The sequence below is a fragment of the Rhinolophus ferrumequinum genome, chromosome 18 (genome assembly GCF_004115265.2).
Source record: "Rhinolophus ferrumequinum isolate MPI-CBG mRhiFer1 chromosome 18, mRhiFer1_v1.p, whole genome shotgun sequence".
Lineage (NCBI taxonomy): Eukaryota > Metazoa > Chordata > Mammalia > Chiroptera > Rhinolophidae > Rhinolophus > Rhinolophus ferrumequinum.
In genome coordinates, this window is record NC_046301.1 from 46,357,397 (window position 1) to 46,377,804 (window position 20,408).

General features: G+C 37.7%; 1 protein-coding gene across 1 annotated transcript in view; it reads left to right on the forward strand.

Moving 5' to 3' along the window:
- The window catches only part of CPE (carboxypeptidase E), a 94,143-nt gene that overhangs the window by 53,045 nt on the left and 20,690 nt on the right, over positions 1 to 20,408 (forward strand). Inside the window, exons 2-3 of the mRNA XM_033135094.1 lie at positions 13,466 to 13,662; positions 15,381 to 15,548. Coding sequence (XP_032990985.1) covers positions 13,466 to 13,662; positions 15,381 to 15,548 — 365 coding nt within the window. The remainder of the gene's footprint in view (positions 1 to 13,465; positions 13,663 to 15,380; positions 15,549 to 20,408) is intronic.

Below are 20,408 nucleotides of genomic sequence, written 5' to 3' on the forward strand. Positions count from 1 at the left end.
GAGTTCCTGCTGCACCAGCCATATCCTCTCTTCCAACCTTCATTGCATTTTCCCCAGTTTAATCTGGGGAGTGAAACTGCTGGGGAGCAGAGGAATTCATCCTGGGCTGTGGCAATGTTCAGTTGCACTAGCCACATGACAGAATTACGGGATGGCTGTAGCAACTGAAGAACAAAATCCTTGTTGTTGACAACTACATTCGCTAGTCACTTTTTAATTAAAATTGTGGTAAGAACACTTAACACGAGATCGACCCTCTTAACAGAAATTTAAGTGTATGGTACAGTATTGTGATCTATAGGTACAATGTTGTACAGCAGATTTCTAGAACTGATTCATCCTGCATAGATGAAATTTTATACACATTTATTAGCAACTCCCTATTTTCCTCTGCCCCCAGCCCCTGGCAATCACCATTCTATTGTTTGCTTCTCTGTTTGACTATTTTAGATGCTCCATTTCAGTGGAATCATGCAGTATTTGTCCTTCTGAGACTGGCTTATTTCACTTAACATAAGGGTTCATCCATGTTGTCACATAATGTGGGATATTCTTCCTTTTTAATATAGGACTGAATAATATTCCACTGTGTGTAGGTACCATGCTTTATTCATCCATTCATCTGTCAATGTTCACTTAGGTTGTTTCCACATCCTGGCTATTTTGAGTAGCGCTGCAATGAACATGGGATTGCAAATACCTCTTCAAGATTCTGATTTCAATTCTTTTGGATAAATACTCAGAAGTGGGATTGGTGGATCATATGGTAGTTCTATTTAATTTGTTGAGGAACCTCCAGACTGTTTTTCTTAGTGGCTGTACCACTTTACATTCCCACCAATAGTGTATAAGTGTTCCAATTTGTCCACATTTTCATTAACACTATTTTTCTCTTTTGTTTTTTTCATAATAGCCATCTATCTATACTATAACAAAACACCACAGACTAGGTAGCTTATAAAGAACAAAGATTTATTTCTTAAGTTCTGGATGCTGGAAGTCTGAGATCAGGATGATTTTTTTCTCTTGTATTGATGTTATTTAGCCTTTCTACTGTTTTGTTGTTGTTTGTTTGTGTTTTCAAATATTGATTTTTGGTTTTATAGTTTTTAAAATTCCTTACTCCTACCTTCTTTTGGCTGATTTTTGTATTTTCTTTGGATTTGAAAAGATAAAAGAAATGACAAAAAATTAACAGCTTAAAAAATTGTAGCAATAACAAGTTAGATATAATAGTAGAAAAATACTCCTTTCACAATTTTATACCCAGGAACAGATTTAACAAGAAAAGTGCAACTCCTATGTGAAGAAAGATATACAACTTTATTGATAAGGGTTGAGTCAATGGAAATTGAATTCATATGTTTTAATAAGAAGAATGTTTTTACAAGATATCTCAAATCATCCAAATATGTAATCTTGAATAGCTTTAAAAGAATCATGAACTTGTTAGCAAAAACAATGACAAAGTTCAGCATAAAATTTTACATTGACGTTTTGGGATTGTAGATATTATTTACTTGGGACATGCATGAAATTAAAGATGATTAGTTCATATTTAGTAACTTTTTATTTCTTCATTGAAGGCAGGTGGTTTAAATTTTATTTAGCAAAACATTTCAATATTCTTTTCATTTTTGAATGCATATAGAATATTTATTGAAATTAACATTAAAGAATCACTAAGGGAAGGGGCAGGTGAAATACTAATACAAACTAATAAATATAAGATCAGAAATCTCTAGGCTTTGTTGAGGGCAGTGTGTATTTATTTAATTATATGCTTAACCTTATATGAGATTTTGTCCCTCATTTTACTACCCTCTCCCCTTCATTGAAAAAGAAATTCTCTAAAGGGCTTAGTGCTGAAGAAATAAATAAAAGAGTAGCAGAAGATGGGTGAGATGGAGTGGGAGGGAACATTGGAATACTTGCAATCAGTAAAAATCTTGAAAGTACTTTAGTGAGAGATCTATAAACAAAATATGATAGTACCTAGCCTATAAGAATCCATGATTACTCATAATTTATTCAGAACGACATTAAAAATGCAGAACCATGCATAACTATTTAATGTATATTTAAATTTTAAATATCGAATTTAAAATTGAGAAGAGCAATATTCTTTCCTGTAACCTGAATCGTTCGGGAGCATTATAGGGTTATTTCAGTAAGGACTATAATATTCTACCATCTTCCTGCATTTAACATTGTGTTCAATATACATTGTTTGGGGCCTGCAGTTTAGCATTTATAGTGAGTCTCAACCTGAGGCCACATAGTGGTCTCCAAAATTATGCTGTGTGCCTTTGGGTGCTCAAGTAGGTTGGAGTGAGCCAACAATAAGAAAAAACACCCAAGTTTCTAAAGAGGTCTTTTATTATTTAAAAGTCAGTCTCTCTCGCTCTCTTTCTTCTATTCTTGATTTTGGAGGTTCTAAATAGTCTTTCTACACTCAAAGTGTGGTCCACATGACAGCAGTATGGTATCCCTTGGGAGCTCATTGGAGCTTCAGCCTCTCAGGCTCTGCTCCAGATCTGCTGAATTGCAACCTGCATTTTAATAGGATCTTTAGGTGATTCACGTGCATATCCGAGTTTGAGGAGCCTGCCATATGGGATAGGTAGACATTGGGCTGATATTACTATCTATACTCCTGGAAGGATTGGTTAATTTTCCAAAACCACTTGGGTTCCATAGAAAGATCACAGGGGCACTTCATAATCCTGTTCGAAGCTTCTATATGTCTTGACTAAGGAAGATGGTTGACATAATTGTAATAGTGTGAGCCATGGGCATATTATATCTATTGATCGGTTTCCTACCAGTTGTTGAGTGTGATGCAAAATGCCTTATCTGTCTATATATTTCCTCATTTAATCCTCTCAACCGCTCAACAAAAGAGATTTCAGTAATCCAATTTACAGAAAAGAATACTAAGACTAGGGAAAGGGGTTACTTGCTCAAGGTTAGATATGTCATGTGAGAGTTGAAATTCAAACCCAAGTGTGTTTCACGTAAGTCCATGCTCCCCAACCCGCCAACTTTTTGAAAAACAGTGCTTTGTTGCAGCCATGCTGCTGTGTCTTATTTGCAGTAAGGAAAGACATGCCATAGTCTCCTATTTGTCTGGGATCAGGAAAAAAACCTGTGTAAGAGATATACAAGCATGTTGATATTTATGGTGGCTGTGATTTCCTTCTTTCCTGATTCTGACTTATATATGTTTAATATAAGGTTCCTTAAGTTTGTAAAATCTTTGTATGATTTGATGGATTCTTTTGGCAAATGTGAAGGAAAATGATTCATCGTTTTGTTTAAGTCAAATTCTCAAAAAGTCCATGACCCACAAACTAAGAACCTTCACCCTACTCAGTCTGTACCCCATTGACCCCCATCTGTTAGAATCCCCACTGTCTGCTGGTGTCACTGAACAACTCCCCATAACTAGGCTTTCCATGCACTTACCTCCAAAATCCTTCTTTCTCAGTCTTGGAAGGGCAACTGAATTTCCTCTAGATCCTTTAAAAAATAGAAATGCTCTTGCCGCCTCTCAGACCTTTTGAAGTGTCATCTCTGGGAGAGGAGCTCAAAAAACTTTTATGAATAAGAAGCGCACACATGATTCTAACATGGAGAGTTTTAAGTCAGCACAATTTTCTTTAAAAACTTTGAACAAAAGAGGATATTTCATGTATACCCTGGTGTGGAATATCCCCTGGAGGGAGACCTGGAGTAGACCCAGCCCTCCCAGGGGGAGTCCTCACCAGCTAGTCCTGCCTTTCTAGTGCTAAAGGATGCAGAAAGATTCAGGAGCTCTATTTGGCCCTTTACTGTCCTTTAAAAAGATTCTATTGTGTTGCCTATTGCTTGAGACTGGTGTATGTTTAATGCTGCAAGTCTTTAGTTATGATGTTGAAAAAAATAACATCCTGAAGATGTTTTGACAAATCAATTTGACTTTTGAGTTACCTTCTCCCGAGAGAATTAAAAAGACAGTTCCAAGGAGTTTCTGGGAAGAGATTGTTCAACTAAGCTTTTACGTTGCTGATTGTATTTTAGGTAGTTAGTGTTGCTATGACTTTTTCTGCTTCATAGCAAACTGAAGTTTTTTTCCTTCATTCATCCATATCTGCTAGAAATGCTTGACATTTTCCATCCACACAGGTTCTGATGACATCATCATTGCTCATCCTCTCATCTATTAACCTTTCACATAGGCTGAGCTGTTCATTCATGGGCATATAGAGAGATGATTGGTGGAGATGGACTTGTGTTTTTCCATTGCTTTTTGTAATCATGCCTAAGTTCACTGTGACGATCTACCATTTTCTCTGTTTCAGAGAGCAATGAAAATTGTCAACTAACATTTGTTGAGAACTGATTTGTATAGGACACCTTTAGCAGCTTGACTATCAATAGTTTGTCAAAGAAAAGACATTAGGCCCTGTTTCTCTGGAATGACACGATGTTTAAGAGATTATCCATCGGTTTATCCTCTGCAGTGCGTCTCGGAGTTACCTTTGTACCTTCTAGGGGAGTGAATGACTTCAAAGTAGCCATTCTGTCTTTCACTAACTCTAGCAGAGAGAAAGTTTGTTCTTCAGCTGCGCTAAATGCTCTCTTTGTACCTTCTAGTTACTGATTACAGTTTTGTTCTCTGGAGTTTTGCAGAATGAATCAAATCCTTGCCCACATAACAACCTTCGGAAACTTAAATCTCAACCTTCAGAAACTTGATGCTGCACCTAAACTTCTCAAGCTACAAAATGAACTCCTCATGGGCATTATTTTCCAAAATAAACATCCAGATCACAACCATATATGTTAATGAGAGAATCAGCAAAGACCTGAATCATAGTCACTTGTCAGAGCCCAGAGTCTATGTTTTTCTCTCCCCCTCTTCTAGTGTCAGTTCATTTAACTCTATTCTGTTCTTGGCCTTTGAGATAAATTGATCTTTGCATTTTATTTTATTTGATAAGAACACTCATAAAAGACAAAAAAGTCTTCTAAGAGAGTTATCTAATTAGAAATTAATACTTCTAAAAGATGCTTTAAGGTCCAAACACTACCTTCACTAAATGCAGAAAGGCATACTTAAACGTAGTCCATAACTATTACAGTAATTAAAAAATAATCCTGTCTTTCCAGGTGATTAATATGTACAGGAAAATTTCAAATCATGAAACTACATCATTAAAGTAATCTCTGCCTTATCTGATTCCTATATTAAAACTTCTCTGTGTTTATATCATGATGTTCTTAAAGAAGTCCAAGTTTCCGTGAATCTAAAGGCTTCTGTAGGTAGTCTTTCCTTAGGTCGTAATTAGGAAGTGTTTCACATAAGTAATTTTAAATAACTAATTTCTGTAATTTTTAAAAAAATTATGTGTGGGCAGGTATTACATTGTCTTTTCCATTGTGAAGATGGTCTTACAGGTCAAGACGGTAGGAAGACTAGAACAAATTTTGAATACCTGAAACTGCTCATAAATATTTTAGAAGAACTATTTAATAGGTTAAAATAATAAAAAGCTTTAATTGATTTATTATAACTAGTTTTAGAGCAAGGGGTGATATTATCCTGCTAGGGTAATTAACTCAGTCAGAAAAAGTTCCCTCCTCCTCTTACCTTTCCTTCCCTCTAAATTGAATGGATAATTGTGCAAGGCTTTGGAAAAACATCTCCATCTCAATACAATAAAAAAAAAAAACAACAACAAGTAAACCTCTTTTTTTTTTCTTCCTGCATAAAATTAAACATAAAGAAAGGTAGTAGGATAGAGGATAGTTTGATTATATTTTTTATAATGTGTTTGAAAACTCTTCAGATTTCTTAGACCTCAGATTTCCCTTTTGGAAAACCTGTGAAGAAATTGGAAGCTATATATCTCAAATAACTGCTCGCCATCTGTAGTGGTGTGCTGGAGTAGGCTTGTACTGGCTTATGAGACCTATTTTTAATTTTCAGAAAATTTGTGAGCCAATTGAACTTACATAGATGGCTTCATATTGGCTACGGTGGAAGTGGTTACATCATGGAAATTAGAAAGTGCCACAGATCAGAGCTGGTTGTTAAACATTTATTATCCCATCATTGTATATGGATATTTGTAAAATGTTTCCAGCATACTTGTGTGAAAACAAATATTTTAATTTCAAAAAATTGAGGGTATGTGTTAATAATGAAACTTGGACGTTGTATAGACTTATAAAGCTATAAATATCTGCTCTTCTTTTGTTTACCCCTCTTTCTTCAATTAGGATTGTACTAGAAACAGTCTACATTTAATGTAAGAGAAACTTTAAAATTATATGTAGTGGCTAATACATAATTAGTATTTTCAAAAATAGTTCTGTAATGTATTTCTGTGGAACAGTTCTGGAATGTACTCAGTTTTGGCTTGCCGATTAAAAATCAGATGAAGTAAGGTTTCACTTTCAAAATATCATGTTAATTTAGTTATTTTAAAATATGACTCTGAAGGAGGAAGCAAGGCGAGATCATATAATCTTCTGTACTCTGTAATTTCTCCTGCACCAGTTTTTATTCTTCTGCCTTTCCTTTGTTTCTTTCATCCCTCCCTTCTTTATTTTCTCCTGTCTGTTAGATAGAAGAGGAATCTATTTTTATAACCTCCATTGTTTATTTGATCCCTGGAGATCCACATTTCTTTTAGGAATATGTTTAGCATTTTAGGCTGCTAAGATGTGCTAAAACATGAGCCAGTTAAGATGTCCTTATTGACAAGTTCTAGGAAACTTGCAAGGTTCATTCTGCAAGAATGATTTACAGGCTATATGTTAGAATGTCCGACAAGTGGAAACTATTAGTAGCACTAATGTCTGAACTGCAGGTTTACCACTGAGGCAGGGAGATCATTGATTTAAAGGCCCATCTGTTCCAAAGATGTTTCCAACTTGCTTGCATAGTCATTTGTGAATCAAATCAGTTCAGTGATTGTGCTGCTTGTCTAGGTATTTGTCTGTTTCTCAGAATCATTGGTTATGTGCATATTTTACCATGATATCTTTGAGAAACGGGATTTTATTTTTAGATACTAGAGTTAATACAGCAATGTGTTTAGTACATTACATGTACCGGGAACATGTATTTTGAAATTGTCACCAGCTCGAGATTTGTATAATCAGTGAGTTAAGTATATACTTTTCAAGTGGGTTAGGGGATTTGTATTTTTGCAATAATTTGATGGTAGAGAAAAAATAGATTTGCCTCAATGTGAGTTTCATCTCTATTTATAGAATAAAAGATGGAAGGGTTCTATTATTATGATCAAGTTCTTTCTTTTTCATCCAAATCATGAGGATGTAATGTACAGCATAGGGAATACAGTCAATAATATTGTAATAAGTTTGTATAATGACAGATGGTTACCAGACTTATCGTGGTGATCTCTTTGTAAGGTATGTAAATGTCAAATCACTATGTTGTACATCTGAAACTAATATATAATATTGCATTTCAATAATTTTGCTATAATTTTTTTTAAAAAAGTTCTTTTGTAAAACACCTTTAACCTACTTATTTGTTCTAAATAAAGGTGCTACATTTATGTAGTTTCACAACTTACAACTCACGTTCACATTTATCTCATTTTTCATTAGATATTTTCCCTCTGCTGTTTTCTTCCCATATAGAGGTTATTGAATAATTGATTCTAAGGTTTGAAAGAGCCCTTACAGGTTTTCTGATCAATACCTACACAGCAATACCTACACAGAAAATACTAGACAGACAGACAGGCTGACCACTGGGGAAAATCAACGTATGAAGTAGTTTCCTTTTTGTGGGAAAGGCAGACAGTGTTATTTTTTACTTTTGCCCCTTTATTTGATTATTTTTCTCAGGCTCAGTCTATTGGGCCTGTAGACTTCTGCTTTAGGGGCTTTCTGGTCACTTTAAGGTCATTAATTCCTACTATTTGGGGGCTTTGCTAATCTGCCATATGTTTCAAACTTCACTCACATGCTAAGCCTGAGGGGTGTGGGTTTCTGGGGTGTAAAATACTTACATTTTATATATAAGGAATGGAAATTTCTTTAAGTTTTTTTTTTCTTTTACTGATTTAGTTATTTGAAATCACCATAATACACAATTGGGACAAAGTAAGAATTACAAATATGGAACTTAAAATCACTTGTCTGCTTTGGTTTGGAATTTATTGACTCATTTCCGACTTCAGTGATACTTTGGATCTTATCTTTAAAAACGTGTAAGTTATTCTTACCTTGTTCTGATGAGAATACAAATCCAGTCAGGTACATTAAATGTTTTGTGATACAGATGAAAATGGTAGAAACTCGGCGCAGCCAGGCTGGATTTGGTTTGTAAGGTGATTATCTTTTAGCCGTGGCTTGACTGATAATTGTGTGCCATGTGAAGTAACTGGAAAACAGATAGTTACAGGAAATTGTGGAAAAATGGATGCAACAGGGAAACTGTACTTCCTGAGCCTATGCAATGTACCCTGTGCAAATATGATGTTCCCTCAGTTGCAGGATCAGGAACTCTGGATAACTCCTGTGGAAAAAGGAAAATGAATTAGATAGTGAGTGAGGAAAGTAAGATGAATGTAAAAATAACCATCCTCAAGTGTACTGACAATAATTCTCTCTGCCTCTTCTTCTCATTGCTAGGAGAGAGATAAGCATGGTACGTGTGCGTAACCAATTGTATCCACAAGGAATGACGCACCTGCTAAACCTGATGTTTGCTCTAGGAAGACACTGTAAACAGGAATACATATGTCATCCATTGAACAAACTGTTGTAAACTCTGTATAGCCGCAGACAAGAAAATTAAGTGATGATGAAAAGTGGTCACTCCTAAGTTGACACAGAGAGGTTTATTCAAAGTCCAAAGTCTTCAGTGTTATCTCTTTTTCTGGATTAAGGATTCTGAAGGCAAAGTCTCTTCAGAACCCTTTGTTTAGACTTGACAATAAAAATAGCTGTTTGCTTAAGGAGCTTTTGTGGTTCTCTTGTGACCCTGGAGATTAATCATCGTGCTAGGAAATCAGCTATTCACGACGCTGCTTGCTGCCTTCATTCCCAAAGAAGAATTTTCATTCCTGCCTGGGAATGTCAACACAGCAACAAGCATTGAGACCTTTAAATATTCCCCCATGAAGTGTGGGCCCCCTGACACTACCTCCAGTCCCCTTCAGTTATTCGTTTACTCCCTTCACTGTTCCCGAAAGGTGTTCAGACAGCCATGACTGCACCTGCGGCCCAATGGCATGTTGCTGGGCGGATGAGATTTAAAAGCAAAACCATTCATTTACTCCTTTCCCCATGAATTTATTTAATTGCTCCTTATTGTACTCACAATGTTTCCGACTCTACATTGGGCACGAGTGCTACATTAGTGAGCTGAAATAGATACCATTCCAGGACTAACAGACCACACAGTCTGGGAGAACAGAATTAAACAAGGCCTCACACTGATGAATGTATATTTTCAAACTGAGGTGTTAAAAATAACAAAGGAACTGGACTTAGACCAGACGTACTCTGAGAAAACCATACTAATCCATGATCAGAAGGATGTGGGGGCAAGCTGTGTGTGTGAGAAGTAGAGAGCACCATCGGCAAGAGCCCTGTGGATGAAGGAAGTACGGCTGAAAGACTAAGATGGTGCCCCAGGAGGCCGAGAGCTGGATCCGGCCAGACCACGCGGGAGTTAAAAATCTTGTAGAGAAATTTTGGGATTTATGGTGAATGCACATGGAAGTTAGCTAATGGATTTTTAGATAGAGGGGACCTGATGGGGGTTGTGCTTTGAAAAGATAACTGGCTTTCGGAGGGCAAAGGGCTAGAGAGGGGCCATAGAGACGGTAGGACTACTCATTCCAGTTTCGAACCTTGAAGCTGGGTGTTTACATATCCAACATTCCTTCACCGTTGCCTCACTCCCGAATGCTGCCCTGTGCACGTCTGTGTCCTCCTCCAGACCCTACATTTTTTGAGTTTAGGAATGCTGCTTTATTTGCTTTTGGGTCCCTTACAGTGTCTGACACTGGGATTTGCATCCATACGAAATGTGATGAAGAAATATGATGAATGTTTAAATAAAAAATGTATTACAGTAAAAGGCACATTGCCATTAATCCCCCTCAAAATACTCCCCCTCGCTTTGAACACACTTATCCCATTGTTCTAACCACTTTCCAAAGCAGTTCTGGAAGTCCTCTTTCCTTAGTGTCTTTAGTTGCTGTCGTGGCTGCCTCGATGTCCTGAATTGATTCAAAACATTTTCCTTTCATGGTCATTTTGACTTTGGGGAAGAGCCAGAAGTTGCACAGTGCCAGATCCAGTGAATAAGGTGGATGAGGACACACCACAATGTTTTTACTTAACAGAAATTTCCATACCAGGAGCGATGTGTGACACGGAGCGTTGTCATGATGGAGGATGAAACCGTTTGCCCAGTTCTCAGGCCATTTTCTATGCACATAGTTTCTTAAATGCTCTAATAAGCCCTTCTAATATGCAGAGTTCACCGTAGTGTTCCTGGGTAAAAACTCAGCTCGCACAATTCCATCAAGTTCAGAAAATACAATTAACATCACCTTGGTGTTATGAGCAGCAGCATTCAATGTATGTTTTGATCACACCTCCTATTTAAACTGTAGCCCTTCTCCATCTCACCGGACATAAGAGGGCTAAACAGAATACAGCCCTTCTGTATTCTGGCGATAGCACTATCTAGCCATCTAATTTACTCCTGAAGACAGAGGAAGATAAAAAATACCCTTGCCTTTTCTTTACTAAGCCATATGTGCTTTGTATTTTATTTCCACACATTACTATCTTCTATAAATGACCTTTACAGTCCTATCTTCATGTAAACCGACAGCGTTGCTATTGTCATTATTATTACGGTCCCTCACAAATATAATAGACATATTGGGGGAGATTTGTTCCTGAGAGCAATTTCCTACAGAGGTGAAAAAGGCAAAACCATACTGGAAATTTTCTGAATTTGAAAATTAGGAGTTGCAAACATGAGGAAGTAAAGCAGAATAGGGAGTGATGCTACCTGTGGCAGAACTGGGAGAGCACGATCCATCCCAAAGTGTTCAAATTCAAATACAAAATACACCGTGACAGCCAAATAAAGCATTGGCGGCGGTGGAGGTGGTGGGGGTGGGGGTGGGGGAGGGCAGGGCGCTCAGTGACTATGAATTTGCTGTTTCTCTTTTAAATGAGTAAAGATATTTTTAAATCTAGAGAAGTAATAGAAAAATCTCAGGGTGCTCATCTTCTCTTATTGGTTGTGGACCAAGCTCTTTTGAGTGACTGAAGCTTCAAAGCTGTGTTGGGTTAAGTAAGGGAGCAGGAGCAGAATGCCCCACACTGTGCAATCTTCTCAAATAACTTTGCGAAGCAGGCTTCTGATATTCCTCTGGCTATTGTGTCTCTATTTGCTTAATGGCTGGCTCCAGTTTCTCCTGTGTCTCAAACAAATGAGTGCAACCTGTAAGGGGAAGGTATAAAGCATGGGGATTTGACGGAAAGGAAGAAGGTTCTTAATGACTCTTGAAATCAGAAGCCATGAAAGCATCTCCTCTCACATACCTTCTGGGCAAGTCTCTAGGAGGTAGTTTTATTAGCGACTTTCCCTGAAAGTAAAAAATGAGGGGCATATAAATAGCACTGATCCTGCTCCCATCTTATCCTTAGATTAAGATTAGTTTAAGCTCAGGCGGAGAGGTCGGTCACACAGGACGTGGTTTTCTGTGGTTTGCAATCACAGAAATCACACACTCAGGAACCTCATGCAAGGAATATTTAGATAACATATTTCCAGAAGAAGAATAATTCCAACTTCTTTTCTTTTACCAGGAGTGAGCAGTCCTAGTGATTCTGTAAAGGGGAGAATCCTTTGCACTGCAGAAATGGGGCCCGTTGGATGGATGAAGCAGAAAGGAGCAGAAGAACAGGATTAACTAAGATTACTTTGCTGTTCTGCTCTGCATTTTTTTTTTTTTTTTTTTTTTTGCTTCTGCTAAAATGCAATGGAGAGCGGCAGAAATGGGCAACAGTGATTTATGTTTGAATTCTGAGCCCTTCAGCAAAACTGATCCTCTTTGGGCTGCATTTGTACCACGAGGATGATACAAATATCTGTCTTCCACATTTTAGTGGACTGTTGTGAAGAGAAAACTAGTGTGTGTGCTAAATCACCTCACAATGACAAGATAATTTCATGTAATAATAATAATAATAATCATAATAATCATAATAATAAAATAATTATAGCACACACATAGCACTTGTTCTTTACCAGGCACTGTTCTAAGCATTTACACTCATTATTTCACTTAGTTCTTATAGTAACCTTATGAGGTAGAATCTATCACCTCATTTATAGATGGGGGAACAAAATCACATAGCTGAAGAACTTGCTCAAGACGAGCCAATAAGAATGGGTGCTAGGATTTGAACCCACATCGTCTGGCTGCAGAAGTTAATGCTTTTAATCACCATGGTTAAAAAGAACAAAAAGCGTTGCCTTTTAACTGAATGAGAAGATAAACATTTGAATCCTGGCTTCATGGCTGTGTAACTGTGGTGAGGCCTCTTAAGCAGTCTGAACTTCAGTTTGCTCATGTTAAAATAGAGATGGATAATAATACCTACTTTTAGGTGTTTGGTGAAGATTAAATGAGAAAACATACAAAGTTCAGTGATTAACCAATAGGACACACACTGTGTATTATGTTGGTGCAAAAGTAATTGTGGTTTTTGCAATTATTTTTAACCTTTTAAACCGCACTTACTGTTGCACCAATCTAATATTATTAGTTATTGGGGTGAGGTGGTGTGTTTGCCTGCTCAGGCTGCCATAGCAAAATACCACAGACTGGGTGGCTTAATTTATTTTCTCACAGTTCTGGAAGCTGCAAGTCCAAGATCAAGATGTCAGCAGGATTGGTTTCTGATAAGACCACTCTTCCTGGCTTACAGGCGGCCTCCTTCTTGCTGTGTCCTCACATGGCCTTTTCTCCATGCACGTGGGGACGGAGAGAGGAGAGAGATCTCCAGTGTCTCTTGCTCTTCTTATAAGGACACCAGTCCTGTTGGATTAGGGCTCCACCCTTACGATCCCACTGAACCCTAACTACCTCCTTAAAGGTTCTATCTCCAAATACAGTCATACTGGAGGTTAAGGCTTCAACATATGAATTTGGGAGACACAATTCAGTCCATAACAAGTGTGTAACTGGGGAGAGAGAAATAGAAGAATAGAAGGAGCATTTGGAGTATATTGATAGTTAAGGAAGATTTCTTAGGCACCAATTCTAGAGGGCCAAGAAGTTGTCAGCTATGTGTAATACATTAGTAGCTATACAGCATTTTTGGCACTGGATGTCATTTGCCTTCTATTTGGTGCTGTAGAAAGTGTGTCTAATACTATCTGTTTTTGGTCTTTTAGGTGAGCCTGAATTTAAGTACATTGGGAATATGCATGGTAATGAGGCTGTTGGACGGGAACTGCTCATTTTCCTGGCCCAGTACCTGTGCAATGAATACCAAAAGGGCAACGAGACGGTCGTCAAGCTCATCCACAACACGCGGATCCACATCATGCCTTCCCTGAACCCCGACGGCTTTGAGAAGGCAGCATCTCAGGTGAGTGTGAGCCAGCTCAGAACAGGGCATGCTTTCTTCATTTTGTATATTTGTACCTACGGGCTTATCTTTAAGTAATGCACTCACATAAAGCTTACACATAGTGCCGTGGAGGATATAAGTCATGTCATCCAACTTGCTGGTAAGAAGAAAATTAAAAAGGTAAGGGATGATGGGTGAGAGTTTCTTCAGCAGAGGATGCACATGAGAAATGTTGTTAGTAAGTCAATATTTATTAATGTTTTTCTTGTGTTGTTAAATCATATTCACTCATCCATGTTTGTGACTTGGTAAATTTCCACCTAAAAATCTACTTGTACTGACTGCTATGTATTGAAGAGTAATACCACTGCTGTATCTGGATGAGCTGATGTCATAGCGCCCTCTACTGAAACCAAGGAAGAAAGATTTGGGCCAGATCAATATTTCACTGATGTTTATATTTAATCCTGTCTATGTACGATGAGTAAAGTAAAAAACAAAACAACAACAAAAAAATCAAACTCACAACAAAAACCCTCCCATTTCTAAACTAAAATTAATTTAGTACATTTTCATTGTTAGAGAAGCTGAAAAGTAATGATGTTTTAAGAGAAGGTATATAGTGTGTGTTCCCTTTTTGTTTGGACAGGAGTGGACAACAGACATTATATGGGCTTTTTTCAACAGTTTGAAATAATTTTCTTACTTTACAGGAGCATATTAAAGTATAATTTGGTATGTTTATCTATGGTGAAGAAGTCAATTTGTACCTTAAAAATAAAAGATCCAGTAACCTGATAGTTTAAGTAACTGGACATTGTAAAAAACCCAGGCAGTGAATTTCTATAAATAAGTATAACACTGATAAAATCTCTAAAGTTGTGAGAAAAGAATTCTAGTAACATAGAGAATTAAATTATTTAATATTTTAAGGTGATATTCAGAACCGTAAGACAGATGGACAAAAGATTATCCTTGCTGTTTTCTATCTTATATATTTTTATTCTTCACAGTCTCAGGTATCTGAGCTAACATGGTCTCAGGAATATGGAAATTATCTCTATATCATAAATTTGATATAACTTAATAGTAAAATAAAAAATCTGCATTATGGAATGTAATTGAATATATTGGAAATTCATTATATTTCCAGTTATATCATTAGTGAAATGAAGGGTTTAAAGTTGAACAGAAATTTCTCAACTTACAAAACTCTAGAACTTTTATCTAGAGCTCATATTTTTTTACGAGGACTATGAGAGGGAAGTATATTATTATTAATATATAAATAATTCATGTTAAACTCATTTTAAGCTTCTGGTCTCATTTAGTAGTTTATTTTCTTGAATATTGAAAACCAGATTGCTGTGATTTGCAGAGGCAATGAATATTTTATTGAAACCTTAGTATAGAGTGGTGTGCTTTGAAACATGTCATCTATTACCAGCTAATATATACTGACTTTTTTGCAATTCGATGATAAATATCTTTTAAATGTTTTGATTATTAACATTTAAAATATTATTTATTGAAAATATTTTCAAAATATCCATAAAAATGATTTTAAGTCTGCCTCCTTCATGTTTATAGCACTAAAGTAGTGAAAATGCCATTATGGGAGGATAATAAATATTTAATCCTAATAAATTATTTTTAAAATCATTAGTGGAGACCTTAAACACATAGCAACAATAATAATAATTAACTGATAACTTTTTTTTTTCTAATTTTTTTAGCCTGGTGAGCTCAAGGACTGGTTTGTGGGTCGAAGCAATGCCCAGGGAATAGATCTGAACCGGAACTTCCCCGACCTGGATAGGATAGTTTATGTCAATGAGAAAGAAGGTGGTCCCAATAACCATCTTTTGAAAAATCTGAAGAAAATTGTGGATCAAAACACAAAGGTAAAGAAAATGTAAAGTTTTTCTGGGGTTCTGTCCTCTAGCCTAAGGAAATGTGTTCTAGTATCTTCCTCATAATAAAACATGTATTGGATATTTAACTATGGTTGTGAAAGTCAAGGCTGCAAAGGCTGAGCCTTGATACTAGTTCTGCCCCCTAGAAATGGGCAGGATATTTGGGGTATGAGTTGGGGTGGGGATAGCAGAGTGGAACCCAGTTGTGAGAGTCTTAGAAAGGCATCATACCCCTTTCTAAGGCCCTTTATCAGAACATCGGATCGGCTTCTCCATTGCATTTCACACTGTTGATCTTTTTCTTCTTTTCCAGAACTTTCTCCTCCCCTGCTTTGCACAATTCCACTTTCTCCTGCCTCTTCTATTGCCTTTCCAATCACTGTTTGGTTTCTTTCCCTGCTTCTTCTACCTTGGTTTAAATGTTGGCTTTCAGGGTCCCATGTGCTTCCCTTAGGTCTTTCCCTTAGGTCTTTCCCTAGGTTCCTGTTCTTTCCTGTACCTTTAATGTCTCCCAGATCCAAATCTCTAACTTCAGCTTACCCATGGAGCTCTATTTCTCTATTTTCCTTGCTTTGGAGTCTCTTTATCTCGTGGCACCCAGAGCCACAAGCTCAGCATGACCAAAATAAAATATTTTCCCTAAGAAAACACTGTTTTCTCATTTACCCGATCATCACAGCCTCGATGTTTTTCATCGCTGTCACCAGCAATTAGTTACCAAATCAGTGATTTAACCTCCCTGACCCCTGTGCAGTCTTCCACTCCTCTGTAAACTCACTCCACTGCTTTAGGTCAGGTCCCCATCATCTCCTGCTCTGATGAGTGCAGTAGCCCCTTATTCTTGCTTTGGGTCAGCTTCTACTCCATTCAGTTTTCTCGAATTCCTCCAGAGTGATCTTCGCACAGACATTATCGCTCTGTTGCTTGAAAAACCTTGTCAACTCTCATGGCTCAGAGGATAAAGTAAAAACTCAATATTAGGGGCCGGCATGGTGGCTCAGGTGGTTGGAGCTCCGTGCTCCTAACTCCAAAGGCTGCTGGTTCGAATCCCACCTGGCCCAGTGAGCTCTCAACCACAAGGTTGCCCATTCAACTCCTCGAGTCCCACAAGTGATGGTGGGCTCCGCCCCCTGCAACTAAGATTGAACACGGCACCTTGAGCTGAGCTGCCTCCCGGATGGCTCAGTTGGTTGGAATGCGGGCTCTCAACCACAAGGTTGCCAGTTCGACTCCCGCAAGGGATGGTGGGCTGCGCCCCCTGCAACTAACAACGGCAACTGGACCTGGAGCTAAGCTGCACCCTCCACAACTAAGACTGAAAGGACAACAACTTGAAGCTGAACGGCATCCTCCACAACTAAGATTAAAAGGACAACAACTTGACTTGAAAAAAAAGTCCTGGAAGTACACACCTGTTCCCCAGTAAAGTCCTGTTGCCCTTAAGAAAACAAAACAAAACAAACCAAAAAACTCAATATAGCAGAATTGTGTGACAATTTAGCATGGAGACTCAGGAGTGAGCCGTCATGGTTCAAATCCTGGCTTCATACTTTTCTGTGTGAGTTTCAGAAAGTTATTTAACCACTTTGTGCCTCTACATCTCCATCTGAAATGTGGAGACGATAATAGTATCTATCTCATAGGGTGGTTATAAGGATTGAATGAGTTAATACATATAAAGTACTTAAGGTCAGGATCCAGAACTATCATTATCATTTCAGAATAATTTCTCAGTACTTTCTGTTATGAACCTCAGGGTTAGATGGACATGGTGACATATCCACTAAACATTTGGTGCTCCTACAAACCAATATTGTTTGAACATTGTTTTCAGTTACTTGGAGGAGAGATAGAGCCCTTCACGGAGGAAAGGTGAGAAGAACTGGTATTGGCAGCTTTCATTCCTCTTCTATTATCCCAGGCAGTTCTACTCTGGTTATCAACTGCTTCTAATACCTTTTCTAAGTGAGAACTTGGAAAGTACAATTTTTTCCATTTTATTGTCGTTCCAGGATCTTTCAATTTTCCCTTGGCCCCTGGCACCTGTTGACTGGCCTAGTTCTTAATCTGGCTCTGATATTCCATATACTGTCACCCACCAACTCCTTTGTGCTACCTAACCGTACCATTTTCTAAGAATTTTATGTCTTCGTATGTGTTATTGTTCCAACTGTCTAGAATGCTCTTCCTTTCTTTCCATGTCACCTTTTCTGTGAAGCCTGCCTCTGCTATTCCAGACAGATCCTGTTAAGCCTCCCTTTATGTTCTTTGTATATACTACATGCTTCCAGTATGGTGCTTATGGTTATATGGAACTTAGTATATATGTTATATTATAATTATTTGTTTATATAGCTGTGTTTCCCTTCGATTCTAGATTTCAATCCCTTTTTTACAGGAATTGGAATTTATATTTCAGTCTGACACATACCATGTTTCCCTGAAAATAAGACCTAGCCGGACAATCAGCTCTAATGTGTCTTTTGGAGCAAAAATTAATATAAGACCCGGTCTTATTTTACTATAATATAAGACCAGGTCTTTAATATAATATAATATAATATAATATAATATAATATAATATAATATAATATAATATAATATAATATAATAAATATAATATAATAATGTAATACCAGGTCTTATATTAATTTTTGCTCCAAAAGATGCATTAGAGCTGATGGTCCAGCTAGGTCTTATTTTTGGGGCAACATGGTAGTAAGCTGAGGGCCTATTATGAATGAATGCGTTCCAATCTGGCAAGCAAATCACAATATCTGGGAAATGTAGCCATTGAACATCAACAGCTGGAGTTCCAGAGAGCATGCTTCCTCTGCTTGGGACACGGGGTAGAGGACTCAGGAGCTAGGGAGTCCCAGATTGCTGGTCTGAAGTTCTTAAAACCTCCTGCCGGTACTTAGGATTCATTCCAGAAACCTGGGCTGAGCTTACAAGTGGGGCCCAGTATGAGAGAAGGGCTGCCAGGGGCTGAGGATTCTGGCAAGACCTGCTAAGTGAGTGACTGAAACATTCCTTCTTCTGAGTCACAGATGCATTTGCAGTTCCTCAGCTCCCCAGCCATTTTTTGGGAGGGGTGGGGAAGCTGGAAAGGCAGAGGGCTGGGGGTGGGCTGGGGTAACAAGAGGTGAAAAGAGGGCAGTGCCATGTGATAAACTATGAGGGTTAGACAGCAATGAAAAACTGTTATGGAAGCCCAGTGCCGATGTTAGCACACATACTTTCCCCAGGGCTTGCATTAACCTGCCAATGTTGTCTTTGTTAAATCTAAGAAATAGGAAAAATAATTCCTGTCACCTATCATAGAAGAATGGAGAAATAAACTCATGTTGACAGGATATTTGATTGGCAGCCTTTGTGCAAATGCTGTTATTATTCAGCCAGCGCTACCTTCCTCTTGCCCAACTGAACCTGTATCATACTTGTCCGATCTCTATATTAGATGTCTTCACATTTCTAATCGAAGCCATACTTATTTAAAAGGTGCAGGTTCACGGTACTTTCAAAATGTTAAAAAAAACATATATATAGCTTTTATATAAAAAAAAGATTTGTTAAAAAATCTCAATGCCAATACTTTTTATGGGTAAAGGTAAATTAAAAAGAGATATATAAAAATTGAAGTTTAGTGTCTTGTCTGGAACAGAAGCAAGCTTTGTTTGCATTACACTACATCTTCAGTGAACCTGCGAAATCATCACAGGATGATATCGCCCACATCTGGCTCATCTTCTCCTTTTTCCAGCTTTGTCATGAAGTCTGAGACGGTGTTGAGACCCAGCCTGGTCGGCGTTTCATTAATGGTTCTACACTTTCTCCGTCTCCCCCTTCCCCTTCTCAGCCTAATATCCCTTAGAGTGCTTTTCAAATTTCAGGGTTGCTGTTTGGTGTGCTAGGAAGCAGAGGTTAAAAATGCAGATTTCTGTGGGTTCCCACTGAGGAGGTGTGGGGTGTGTATGCTGCAAGGGTGGGTGATGGAAAGGAATCGATATTTTTACCAAGCTCTCCGGGTGCTCTTCTTGCTCTCCTGAACCTCTCTGAGTATAAGCTCTCTTGCTCTCCTGCAGTTCTTCCTGCTAAGTTGTTTCTTGAGCTCTTCCATTGGGTCACTTCCATTTTCATCTGGGCTTGGAACGCGAGCCTTGGCCTGGAAACAAGAGTGGATTAAAATAAAGCAAATAATTTTATTAAATTTATACTTGTCTTTAATGGCTAGAGTTGTGAAGAAAACAGAATAAATATAGCTTTAATATACTTTAAGAGCCAAAGCCATGTAGTTGTAGAGCATAACATTTCAGCTATATTTACAGTCTTTAAATGGAATTTTTAAAGATAGGCCCTAGATTCTGTTAAGGGCTTGACCATAGGGTGCTCCAGAAGCCTTCTCTATGGATCACTTAAATATATAATTACATCACCTAGGGGGTCTCAGCATTGTTTGCTTAAAAGACTCTATTTATACTCAAAGAGAAACTTAGTTTAATTTATCAAATTGTGGAATTTGCTTGATTACTTTTGAGCATACTGGTAACATGTATGTTAGCAGCAGTATGCCTGTCAGAACTAAAAGTAGGCCAGGCCTGCTAGTCCCACACGACTTTGTGTATCCAGGATTATATCTTTAAAATTGTTTCAAAACACAGTTTCTTTAAAAAATATTTAATTACAAAATTAGTATTTTATTACAAACGCAAAGCTAAAGCAAACATAAATAAGGAGAAAAATAACCTATTGGCCTATAGTCTTACATGACCACCAGTCACGTTTTGCTATGCATCCTCCAAAATTATTTTTTATGCATGTATCAAGCTATAAATAAATGGAAGCACG